This window comes from Mirounga leonina, unplaced genomic scaffold (assembly GCF_011800145.1).
Source record: "Mirounga leonina isolate KUSES-001 unplaced genomic scaffold, KU_Mleo_1.0 Mir_166, whole genome shotgun sequence".
Taxonomy (NCBI): Eukaryota; Metazoa; Chordata; class Mammalia; order Carnivora; family Phocidae; genus Mirounga; species Mirounga leonina.
In genome coordinates, this window is record NW_023270418.1 from 7,054,187 (window position 1) to 7,066,271 (window position 12,085).

Below are 12,085 nucleotides of genomic sequence, written 5' to 3' on the forward strand. Positions count from 1 at the left end.
ACAAGTGCCTAGAGAAGCGGCCAAAGAAAGGTAGGCATGGGTGGCATGTGCACCCCAGCTTCCTTGCCCTGGGTGGGACAACCCTGAAGTATAGTCTACAGTATTGCCCTAAGGCCCAGTGGTTCATTTAACCAGTCATTAAAATGATTTCCAGAGGCTTCCTTCCCTATCTTACTTCCCCACCTCCTATTAGTTCTCCCAGGGATCCCTCCTTAATACATGGCTTGCATTCAGATCCTCATCTCAGGTCAGCTTCTGGAAGATCTCAGTCTAAGAGAGAGCAGTGATCAGATTCTTGAGACATGTCAAATTCACTAGACAAGAAGTTAAAGAATATCCAGAGAGGCAGGATCGCCTTAGCCCAGGGAAGAGACTCAAAGCCCTATTTACACCCAGGTACGTTTCCTCTACAAGGGTCAGATTTTGGCTTTGTCTGGGTCCTGCTAAGTATTCACTGGAAGAGACAGTAAGTGATTGGCTGATCTGAAGCACATTAGACTTGGTATTTCAGAGCCAAGAACAGTTCAGTGCAGGTGGACGGAAGGTTCTAAACTCAAAATAACACATTGCAACCCAGGATGCTGCACTCAGGAATCTTTAACCAAAGAGCTTCTTTGTGTCTTTTCCTTTTTTGAAATACAACTCAAGATTCAGGAATGTGATGCTTAACCCCGAGAAGGAAATCTTGTACAAACAGTTCCTTGAAAGCCAGCATGTAGCATGTTCATAAATTTTATGATGTGTGAAGCACATGTTCAAGGAAGTATTTATTAGTAGGCCATAAGTTAAATTAGAAAGGGTGTTTCATGCCTTAAATATTCCGTCATTTTCCATACTGTTTATGTCTCCAGACCCAAGTGTGAAATTTAAATTTGCTTTTAATGTATTCACCTGACAAATGATTTACTCTAGTCAAACATGTTTTCTCTTGAGTCCATGGTAGTTCTGTTCTGTGATTGGGGGAGACTGGGGAGGAGCTTCTAAATTGCTTTTTCAATGTTGAAGTTTCTGTGCAGATATCATGAAATGATTTTACTGGTGGATTTATTGAAACTTAGTTTATTTCTCCCCACAAATTAGAATATTTTATATCGTGGATGTTATGATGAGTTTAGAAACTGGGTAGTCACAGTGCTATCTCGGAAAGTCACTTGTAACATAACTGAGTGTATGAGTGGCTCATATTAGGAAACGGGTTCTATAATGAGGTCTGGCCCTTGGTTGCTGATTTTTGTCAAGTCCTTGCCAGGGCATGCCAGAATGAGAGCTGGAGTTGGAAAATAGTGAACTTTACAGAACTTAAAAGGCATTGTAACCGCCCTCTGATAGTAAAATCCTGTAAATCTGAGATTACTTAGAGTAGAGACTACACTTTGTGTAGTACTGAGAGCCTTGGTTTATATTGGAGTCTCAGCATGAACATGGTTAATTTTACACATGTAACGAGTAACAGACTTATTGAAAGAACCTAACTCATTCTGTTTTTAGAACGAAAAACAGTGTGTGTGCCCATGTGTGTGCGTGTGTGTGTGCACACATGTGTGTTATTATATAATGGGAAAATGACTCATGTGGAAAAAAAACCTCATTAAAACATGCTATAAATGTATATAGATGTATATGGTATGTGCCCTAAGGAGGCCCTCCTTAAATCCACAAAGTAGTCAAAATATGAACTCGAAGTTTTTAAAACATTTACATCTTGGAAAATGTTTTTGCAATCTCTGTGTATTCTATTTCCCTGACACATGGTCACTGACACTCTCTGGAAAGTGATAATGGCCCTAAGTTAAAGCAAACCGACCTGGACCCCTGAAATACACTGGCATAAATTAAGAAGAGAAGCTCGCTGATTTTTAAGCCTTGGTTCATTTCACAAAAGATGGACAGCAATGTCATTGTAAATGAAACCTACTCCACGTTTTTTCTGCATCTAAAATCCTGACTAGGAGCCAAGGTTTATCTTTAATTTTTTTTAATTCCATTGTTTCTTGGCCTTTTGGCTAAAATCAAGTGTAGTAATTTTTTTTTTAAATTCCAGTATAATTAACACACAGTGTTATATTCAAGATTTATCTTTAAACACCCCTGCTTGAACAAGTTCGGACAAAGTGGTCCTAAGTGTAACTTGCTTTGCTTTCTTTTTTTATCTAGTAGATTTCCTTTGTAAGGGACAGAATAAGAAATGGACATTCAGACATAGGGCATAAAAACACATGTGACAACAGTATTTCAAGGCATCACCTGTTTATTTTATGTGTAGTTGTCAAAATTATAGACTTTGGAATCGGTTGCCTGGATTTGATTAACTAGCTCTGCAAATCATTAGCTCTGCATGATTTGGATCTCTCTTCCTCCCTTCTTCATAACTTGGGAATGCTGAAAGCATCTATTTTTTACTGTGGACATTAAAAGAAATAACATATGGAAAGCACCTCGCACTGTGCCTACCATCTAGAAAGGACTCAACAAATACTGGCTATTACTATAGGTGGTTGGAATAGCAGTTGTCTACCATGTGCCAAGCACTATTCTAGGCTCTTTGCATGGTCAACAGATGACCTGCATGGTAAATATAATTGTGGCTATTTTATAAATTAAAAGATGGAGGCTCAGAAAAGACACCAAGAAACTAGCTGGTAAGATGTAGGACAATGATTGAAACCCAGGCCCTGTGCCTCCATTCTTTACCCTATTCATATCCTGTTTCATACAGTACTAGCTGCATGTGGCTGATTAGCTGGTGGGAGAGCAGGAGGTGGCCTCCTCAACCTGCAGGCACTTTTTCACTTCTAAGGCTATTATCTGACTCCTGAGAAATCTCCGTTTCTGCAGAAACAGCCATGATTTCCAGTCTACAACAACTACACAGGAACATTGATCCAGTCCTCATTCTTAAACTGTGGGCTTGGGGCTGTTTTCCATAACATGATGTATATTCCCCCGTTTGAGAAGTGAGGCATGGCTCAGGATGATACTGAGATCATAAGATCTCGTTCTGTCACTTGTTGGGAAGGTTTGCCTTCCTAAGGCAGATTCTTTCTTCCAAAACTGAAGAAATCAAATGGATTAGATCGAGTTAGGTCTCTCCTGAATGCAGTTGTTAATATCTGAGTTATTTCCCTTGGCAAAATGACATCTCTGTGTTCTGCCTCCTTTGGGAGAGCCTGATTTGCAAAGCAAATTATTTTTTCCATTTGATTTCCTTTCTGTTTCTTCAAGAAGCAGTTGATCATGAGGAATCAGAAAGCTAATGAAGGCATTTGATTTTATCTACTGTGGTGTTGTCATCAAAGGATCTATGCAAAATGCATTTTTTATGCATCCCAGGACCACACCTTTCATCTTTTCTTCCCCATGGACAGTTTTTGTTGACTCCAAAGAATGATTTGACCTCAGAGAAAGCTTCTTATCAGGTGAAATAAGAGGAAGAAGGAGCTGTACCGGTCAAGGCAAACACTCCTCCCACCTCTAAGAATGTGCATATGCTGTTCTAAGTCCATCATTCAGATTTTATCATCTATTTGGAGTTGAGCAATGTAACACGGCCATTAAAACACACAGGGTCTCAGTGGAGATGTTTCTAAGCAGAGTCCAGGCAAAGAAGCCCTAAGGACGTACAGATCAAGAGCTATCCATGAGCTAAACATTCTCTCGACAAATAAGGTCTAGTGAATACCTGTCATGGGTCAGGCAGTGGTAGGCAGGAGGTATATAGTAGATTGGCATGGCCCCAGGGAAGAAAATCTAGTGGCTTGGGCAATTCGAATGTGACTGAAATTTCGTAAATCCCATGATAAATCAAAGGTCAACTTCAATGAACTAGTCCCTTCTCAGAGGTTCTCATTTTATATAAAAGCAACGTAATCCCATCTGGTTTCTTCTTTTTCTTATTCACAGAATGTCAGTACTGGGGCACAGAGCTCCAGCTACCTACACTGGATTTTGAAGATGTTTTAAAAAATGATGAACATGCCTACAAGTGGCTCTCCAGCCTCAAGAAAGTAGGCATAGTACGACTCACAGGAGCATCTGACAAACGAGGACAAGTTTTAAAACTTGGGAAAAGGATTGGTTTCCTTTATCTCACATTTTATGGGTGAGTCACCAAATAGTTTATATTCTGCCATTATATATAAAGTTTGATATATCTCCCAGAAGGGAGACACTTATGATTGGAGATACAAAATTTCCATAATGCCCTGAGCAGGAAGTCAAATGGGAAGATGTGCCTAAAATCCCTAACTGGGATTTTAAAGGATTCTAAAAGCCCAAGGTCATCAGACATCAAAGACAGGCTAGTTATAGAGGGTGTGTTAGTTTGCTAGGGCTGCCATAACAGAGTACCATAGAGTTTGGGTGGCTTAAACAACAGAAATTCATTTCCTCAGACTTCTGAAAGCCAGAAGTCCAAGGTGAAGGTGGTTGCAGGTTTGGTTTCCGGTGAGAGCTCTCTTCCTGACTTGGAGATGGGTTCTCATATGGCCTTTCCTCTCTGCCCCTGCACTGCTGGTGTCTCCTCCTCTTCTTATAAGGGCACCAGTCCTATTGGAGAAGGGCCCCACCCTTACGATTTCATTTAACCTTAATCACCTTCTTAAAGGCTCCATCTCCAAATACAGTCACACTGATGGTAAGGGCTTCATCACTTGATTTTGGGGAGAGTGCCATTCAGTTCACAGCAGGTAGGATGGAAGACTGTGTTTCTCCAAGACTTTTATAAATGCTGAAGTTCATTAAAGTTTTACCGCCCAAGACTTGGTGCAAAATAAAGTAGGGCCCTGGGGAAGTGAAACCAGCCCCCAGATGTGTTAAAAAAGATAAAACTAACATGCAGAAAATTAGGTCTATGCACTTTGGCAAGTAACAGGAAATGTATCTGATTTTAACTTTGGAACAAGAAGCTGTTTGCATAAGAATTGCCTGGGAGGTAACATTCATTATGGATAATGAAACACTAACAACAGGAAATACTTATTTGGAAGTGGGGAATATGACTGTATTTCTAATCTTAGGGTGAACCTTTCATGCGGGACGTATATAATGATTCTTGGGCTCACGGAGCAGAGGGCATTGGGAGTGAAAATGACCTTTAAAATCCAAACGTTGCAAAACAGGTAGCACACAGGCTGTATTCAGATATGTTTTGGTTGGCCCACAGGATGTTGAAAGAAAATAGAATTAGTTGTCAACACTTAAAAATTGGGAGATTTTACATTAAATATGGGTCTGACTTTTCTTGAAAAATCAAATCTGGCAACAACTGAGACTAAATCCCTGTGTGCCAGGAACCTGCTTGATGTAAGCAGAGGCTGCCCCTTGAAGAGAGCATGTTCTCACGCTCCAGTTGCTCAAATTGTGCCCCCACCACCCCCCAGACCTGCAAGGGCCCTGCCTGCCCTTGAGTTTGCCACCCCTAATCTAGAGTAAGACCCTGTCTGTAGATAAACAGAGGATCAAAAATAACTAATCTCTTGCCCCCAATGATTTGATCAAGTTTATTCATGGCAGAAGACTCTATCACGTGTAGGCTTAGATGACCCAGCCCCCACCCCCACCCCAAGAACTTACTGCTACCATTAGCACACTGTGTCCTACATAATTTTTATCTCCCCTACATCTGCAAGAATTTAAGCTGTTTTAGGGCACCTGGGTGGTTCAGTTGGTCAAGCAGCTGACTCTTGATTTTGATTCAGGTGATGATCTCAGGGTCATGAGTCTGCTTGAGATTCTCTCTGTCCCTCTGCCCCTGCCCCACTCATGTGTGCGCACTTGCACGGGCCTATTCTCTCTCTCTCTCTCTCTAAAATAAATAAGCCTTTAAAAAAATTTAAGCTGTTTTAGAGATTATATCAGTAACAACAGACAAAACAAAGAGTTGGAAAAAGACTCGAAATTATTAAGAGCCTCAATCTAATTATTTGTTCTTTAATGTTCACAATTTTCTGAAATAGGTAATTTCCCCCAGTTCGCTGATAAGGAATCTGAAGTCCAGAGAATTAAACTATAACCCAAGTTTTCACAGGTAGTAGAAAAGGAACCAGAGTTAGAATCCGGGTCTGTTTTATCCACGGGCTTCCTAATCCACGTCACTATCAATGATATGAAGGAAGAACATGGAAAGGATGCTTTTAGGCACCAGAAATAAAGAGAATACTTCAAAATAAATCTCTTCTATATTCTTCTACTTAGTTTTTATTTGCTGACAACAGACTTTTTGTATCTATGCAACAAATGTCACAATTTCACAACAGCAGCCAAATTTGGGGGGCTCTTTGTTATAGTTTCCTAATGCTCACCCCCACCCATCATATTTAGGGTCAGATTCTTAGTCCTGATTTATGACTTGCATTTTGTTTTGTTTTGTTGTCACAAATCCTAAAATGGCTTGATAATTTGACCACTGATCTAATTGATCTAATCTTGTGAAATTTACTGGAATAAATACTCAAGGTTTGTTGTCAAAAACAAATCAGACCTCCCACTACTGTTGTATTTCGTTTTTCCAAGACCTTTACATCTAACCAGACAGGTTTAACCTACTCAATCTCATCTTCCATGCAGAGGATCACATTTCTTCCCTGAACCTCTCAAACTATACCACATGCCAAGAAAGGCCTCTCTGGCCACCTTACTGCTACTTCCACAACTGATTACCAAGATCTCTATGGGCTTTTTGTTTTTTGTTTTAATTTTAATTTTTAATTCGTTACCTCAAGAACTTACAGAAGAGGACAGTTTTGCTGTTGTTGCTTTGTTTTTGTTTGCTTATGTGTTTTTTGTTAAGAGAATGAGGAAAGTGAATGTTTTCCTGAAGTGATTTCCCTTTTCTGCCCCTTTCCACAGTAATGTGGAAAGTGATATTAAAATTTCTGTAACATGAGATTCAAAAGAAGAAGGGATATTTAGAGCAATAGTTCTCAACTGAGGTTACACATCGGAATAGCCAATTTTAAAAATGCTGACATCTGGGTCCATTCTCCAGAGATTTTTCAAAACAGGATTTGGATTTGACCTGAGTATCAGGACTTTTAAAAACTCTGCAGGTGATTCTTGTGTGCAGCTAAGGTTACAAACCTCTGGTTGAGAGGAGGGGTTACTTCAAGAGAAGGCAGGTCTCAGTTGGTGTAGAATTTGGGTGCTTTACATCCTCTCAGCTCTTACAGTTAAATACACCAAGTGGCATTTTTCATGTTCTTCTTTGTGATGTGGTAATGCCTGGACATGACTTATCTTTATAACAGAATCAGCAGCTGCCTGCAACGTGGTCCCTTTCTTTCATAGCTTTGTTTCTCCATTGGCAAAGAGCCTTATTCTTGTTTGAAACATAAATGACAGGTGAGTGAGCGAATGCAATGAATAAATGAAGGCAATAAATAATGGAGAGGAGGGATTGCCAGAAATAGAAGGATAAGGAAAGGAAAGCGGGAGGAGGAAGTCTAAAGGCTAACTTTGCATTCCATGTAGATTTTTCAAGGAGCCTGGTTTCTACTCTTGCTTGGATGCCAAAAATAATAATAGCATGGTGCCACTTTACACATGCCTCCCTTGGGAAACAAATATCCACCCAGCACTTTTCCATTCAAATAGGATTACTAGTTTGGAGAATTTGAATGCATGGGTCCAAAGTGAGAATTCTAATATCTATTTTTGGTTCTTGGCTGTCATCTCAATTGTTAAAGTGTTGGTCAGAGAAGTAAAAACAGTAGATTCCAGCATTTTGCACAGTCTTAGCATATAGTAGGTAAGGAATAAATGTTTAATAATAGATGCACACCTAGATGTTTTCAAAAAACTATAAAGCAACAGGTGAATGCAAAAATTATCAGAGCATTTCATAATCATAAAATTATGTTAAAATACTAAATCAAAATGGTAATAGCTTTGAGGACAAAAGTATATATCATTTCCATGTCTATATTTTCTCAGATGCTTATCATTATTTTGTCAGTGCATCATCTAGACAATATTTTTTTCATGCAACTCTGTGAAATGATCAGCAACCTTACTGCCTTGATGATGAAAGCACTCCTGGGAGAAAAGAATAAGACTTGGTAAAGAAGCTCTCATTGTCAATTTTGTCAGATATATATATATGTAGAACAGTATGTAATGAGATAACATTTTCAGAAGGATTTAGACCTTACATTTGGATCGATATAGTTTTTACAGAGTGGGGCCAAAAGTCTTTTGACTTTTTGGCCAAAAGCCAAAATATCATTCTGGATAATTTTCTTTTAATTATTTATTTTTTTTAAATTTACATTTAATTAATATACAGACTGATACTCATTTCAGGTGTACAATATAATGATTCATCAGTTCTATACATTACTCAGTGCTCCTCACAATAAGTATACTCTTGATCCCCTTTATCTCTTTCATGCTCTCCCCATCAGCCTCCCCTCTGGCAACCACCAATTTGTCCTCTATATTTAAGAGTCTATTTCTTTGTCTCCTTTTTTCTTTGTTTGTTTGGGTTTTTTTCTTAAATTCCACATGTGATATGGTATTTGTCTTTCTCTGACTGACTTATTTTGCTTAGCATTTTACCCTCTAGATTCATCCATGTTTTGGCAAGTGGCAAGATCTCATTCTTTTTTATGTCCACTGTATATACACCACATCTTCTTTATCCATTCATCTATGGATGGACACTTGGGCTGCTTCTATATCTTGGCTATTATAAATAATGCTATAATAAACATAGGGGTGCATGTATCTTTTCAAATTAGTGTTTCTGTTTTCTTTGGGTAAATACCCAGTAGTAGAATTAGTTCTACTTTTAACTTTTTGAGGAACTTCCATACTGTTTTCCACAGTGGGTGCATCAGTTTGCATTCCCACCAACAGTGCATGAGGGTTCCTTTTTCTCCACATCCTCAACACTTGTTTCTCATGCTTTTGATTTTAGCCACTCTGACAGGTGTGAGGTGATATCTCATTGTGGTTTTGATGATAATTTTTTAATTGAAGAAATTATCTGAATTTATGACACAATCTAACCCAATGGGAAATAGTCATTGTAAACTAGACTTTTTCTATACACTGCCATCCTCAATGATTATACCAAGTTAGAATGTTTTCAAGAATGCTACCAGCAGAATAAATCTGAAAGGAAGTACAGTCGCTGTCGATCACACTGAATGTCTTGATTGGCAGTATTATTGTTTTACCCATCTGTACACTACACTGTGCAAGGCACTGTGTTAAGCATTTTGTTCTGACCTAGATTTGGGTTTCTACTTTATGAAAAAGCCTCTGTAGCTCTAGGAAAGACAACCCTCTCCCTCTGTGAGATCACTACCCTCTGTGAGATCACTACCAGCACCTCATCTCCAAGCCCAGGCAAATAAATAAAACAAAATAAGCATTTTACTCCTCACTCAAATGAGCCCGTTTTGCATTCTGAATGACCTAGCCAAAAAGAGAAGTGGAAATTCTCCTCTCTCCTGCATATTCATAATATCTAGTAAGGAAATTTCTATTTTTTTTTTTTTAAGATTCTGCTTCTAGCAGAGATGCATGCAGTGTGAAAGAAAATCAACCGCTCTGCTGTAAGATATCCTTACTGTCTGTTTGCTGGGTTTTAGTAATGCTTACTGGTCATGGGCTTTTGAAACCATACTTCTGGTAAGAAAACATTGAGAAGAACAATGTTCTTCCCTAAAAGGGCAAAATCATACTGTGATTTTAATTGAAGAAATTAAATATGAAAATATTATGAAATTATTCATAATTTCTATGAATATATTACTATGAAAATATTCCTTTTCCATTGGTTGGACAACGAATTAAATGGGCCAAGTCAGGGTTTTGTTATTTACATAAGTTCCTGTAATGGTGTGTGTGTGTGTACATGCATGTGACACGGAGAGAAGGAAGAGATTCAGTGTTGATTTTTTAAAGTATTTACCACCAGCATTGTGTATTAACTAGCTGTTTTGCTTGTAACAGGATAATCTCTGAAAATAAGGCATGCATATCTCATTGCCATCATTGCTGTCATATTGAGCTCCTTGTAGACTGAAATGGTGGCCTAATCAGAATGATATCTTCAGTCCTAGCTCAGTGCCTGGCACACAGTGAGCACTCAGGGAATTTTAACAAAAGGGAATGTATGCTAAGATATTGAGGACTTCATTTGGTCAAGACATCAAAAATTCTTTCTTAGCATTGTCGACTTTTTTTTTTAAGATTTTATTTATTTGCTTGAGAGAGAGAGCGAGAGCTAGAGAGAGGGAACAGAGGGAGAGGGAGAAGCAGACTCCTTGCTGAGCGGAGAGCCCAATGTGGGGCTCAATCCCAGGACCCTGGGATCATGACCAGAGCTAAAGACAGACACTTAACCGACTGAGCTACACAGGCGCCCCAGCATTGTAAACCCTTAGTGAGAAAATTAACCTTGTGAGCAACTCTGAGTGACCCTTCTTCGTCAGAAAGTCAAGCAGAAGGAAATTTGTATTTGTATTCCCAGAATACAGTCCAGAAGTTTCAGATTTTCTTCTTTCTAAGAATGTTTTATTTGCTGGCATAAGCAAGTTGCATTACTACATTACCATATTCTTATTAGATTAATAAGAATAATGAGGTGAAAATGAAAAATGTTTTTCTGAAACACCAACATCAGGAATAAAATAGGCAGCGACAATGAGAAAAAGGGGTAAAAGGAACTTAATGGATCCTGGTAGTAGTCAGATTTTATCTTGTGGAGACAAGCATGGAAGCTGTACAATTACTGAATAAAACTTACAAGGTTACAAATGGTAGTGGGAAAATTTAAATAAATACTTTGGAACACTTCATTCCTAAAAAATGGGGGGAGAGTTGAGAACCCAACGCCCCAGAGCATCTGCATTACATTACTGCCCGGAGAGCTGCCTGTAGGACCAATAGAGAACCACAGTTGAATCATGGCTCCACCACTGGCTATTTGTAGGTGAGAAGGTGATCTAAGCTTTTCATGTAATTTCCTGGAGCTCTATGATTCTCCTCTACTGAGGACTTGCTTCTCTCTTTCTACAGGACCGTTTTAATACCTGGCATGCCCTTTGAAACCTTTAGATGAAAGTTCGCTGGAAAATATAAGAGGCTACTCCTGCTGCCCAGTTTTGCATCTGCATGAGCGCCTTGCATGCAGGCTTCATCAGATGAATAAAATCATGTCAAACCAAAAATGTTTCTAGTGGGCTGTTTGTCAAATACACCAGCCAGGCCAGTTAAGAATTAACAATATTGAAATGGCCTCTGGGGAGTACAAGAATATAGCCTTTCCAGCATTCACTGGATTTCTGCTAGCATTTCTGTAAGCCAGCCCAGCAGCATTTCACACATTCGGTTGTATTAGTGATTGAGGGTCTATGAGTGAAAAATATTATTATTCCTTGGCTTCCGCCCCTTAGAATTTGCTCCTACCACTAGCACTGCCTCCAAACCTGACTTTGAAACAGCTACTTGTTTGATATACATGTTACTGGAAAACATTTGTGAAGTGTGGAGACTTAACAGGGAAAGAAAAAAACAAGTTTATCCATTTTGGTGAAGTTTCTAGCCAAGAAATTGTTTGAGAAAACCACATAGCCCTTCTTGAATAAAAATGGCTGAGTTATGAAAAACCAACCTAAAAGCAATTTAGACTTGAGAAGAAAACCTGTCTGAGTTCTGAATCTAGTTGTAATTCCATCCTACTTTGTAAAAACTTCACACTGGGATTTCTTAATGAGTTGTTTTAGACTTAGTACTGACCCTAGTGTTTGAGTAGGGGTGGGGAGAACCTTTAAAATGTGTATTCTTGTGAGTATTAGGGTTTCCCAAGCAAAGTAACAAGCTGTGTTCTTTCAGCCATTGTGAACCCCAGCTTATGTTATCAGCCAAGAGAAAGGTCCCTGGGGTTCCCTTTGTAATACTCAGTTTCGCAGTAATTAAAGTTGCTGCCAGCAAAACCACTTGAGTATGAGATCATCTCATGAATGAAAGGAAAAATAATTTCTGTGTCTCATGCTCCCCTAGAAATCACTTGAGGAAATTTTGAGACCCTAGTAAACCACTTGCTTCTCCACAAGCCCTGACCCCCCCTTACCTCCTC

The 12,085-nt window shown here is 39.0% G+C and overlaps 1 protein-coding gene and 1 long non-coding RNA gene across 3 annotated transcripts in view; one reads left to right on the forward strand and one right to left on the reverse strand.

Moving 5' to 3' along the window:
* Nucleotides 1-12,085, forward strand: part of BBOX1 (gamma-butyrobetaine hydroxylase 1) — a 62,061-nt gene that overhangs the window by 24,212 nt on the left and 25,764 nt on the right. For both annotated transcript variants that reach the window (XM_035012470.1, XM_035012471.1), the window contains one exon: nt 3,901-4,099. In XM_035012470.1, the coding sequence (XP_034868361.1) occupies nt 3,901-4,099 (199 nt within the window). The remainder of the gene's footprint in view (nt 1-3,900; nt 4,100-12,085) is intronic.
* Nucleotides 1-12,085, reverse strand: part of LOC118015712 — a 156,241-nt gene that overhangs the window by 21,702 nt on the left and 122,454 nt on the right. The gene's annotated exons all lie outside the window — the stretch shown is intronic.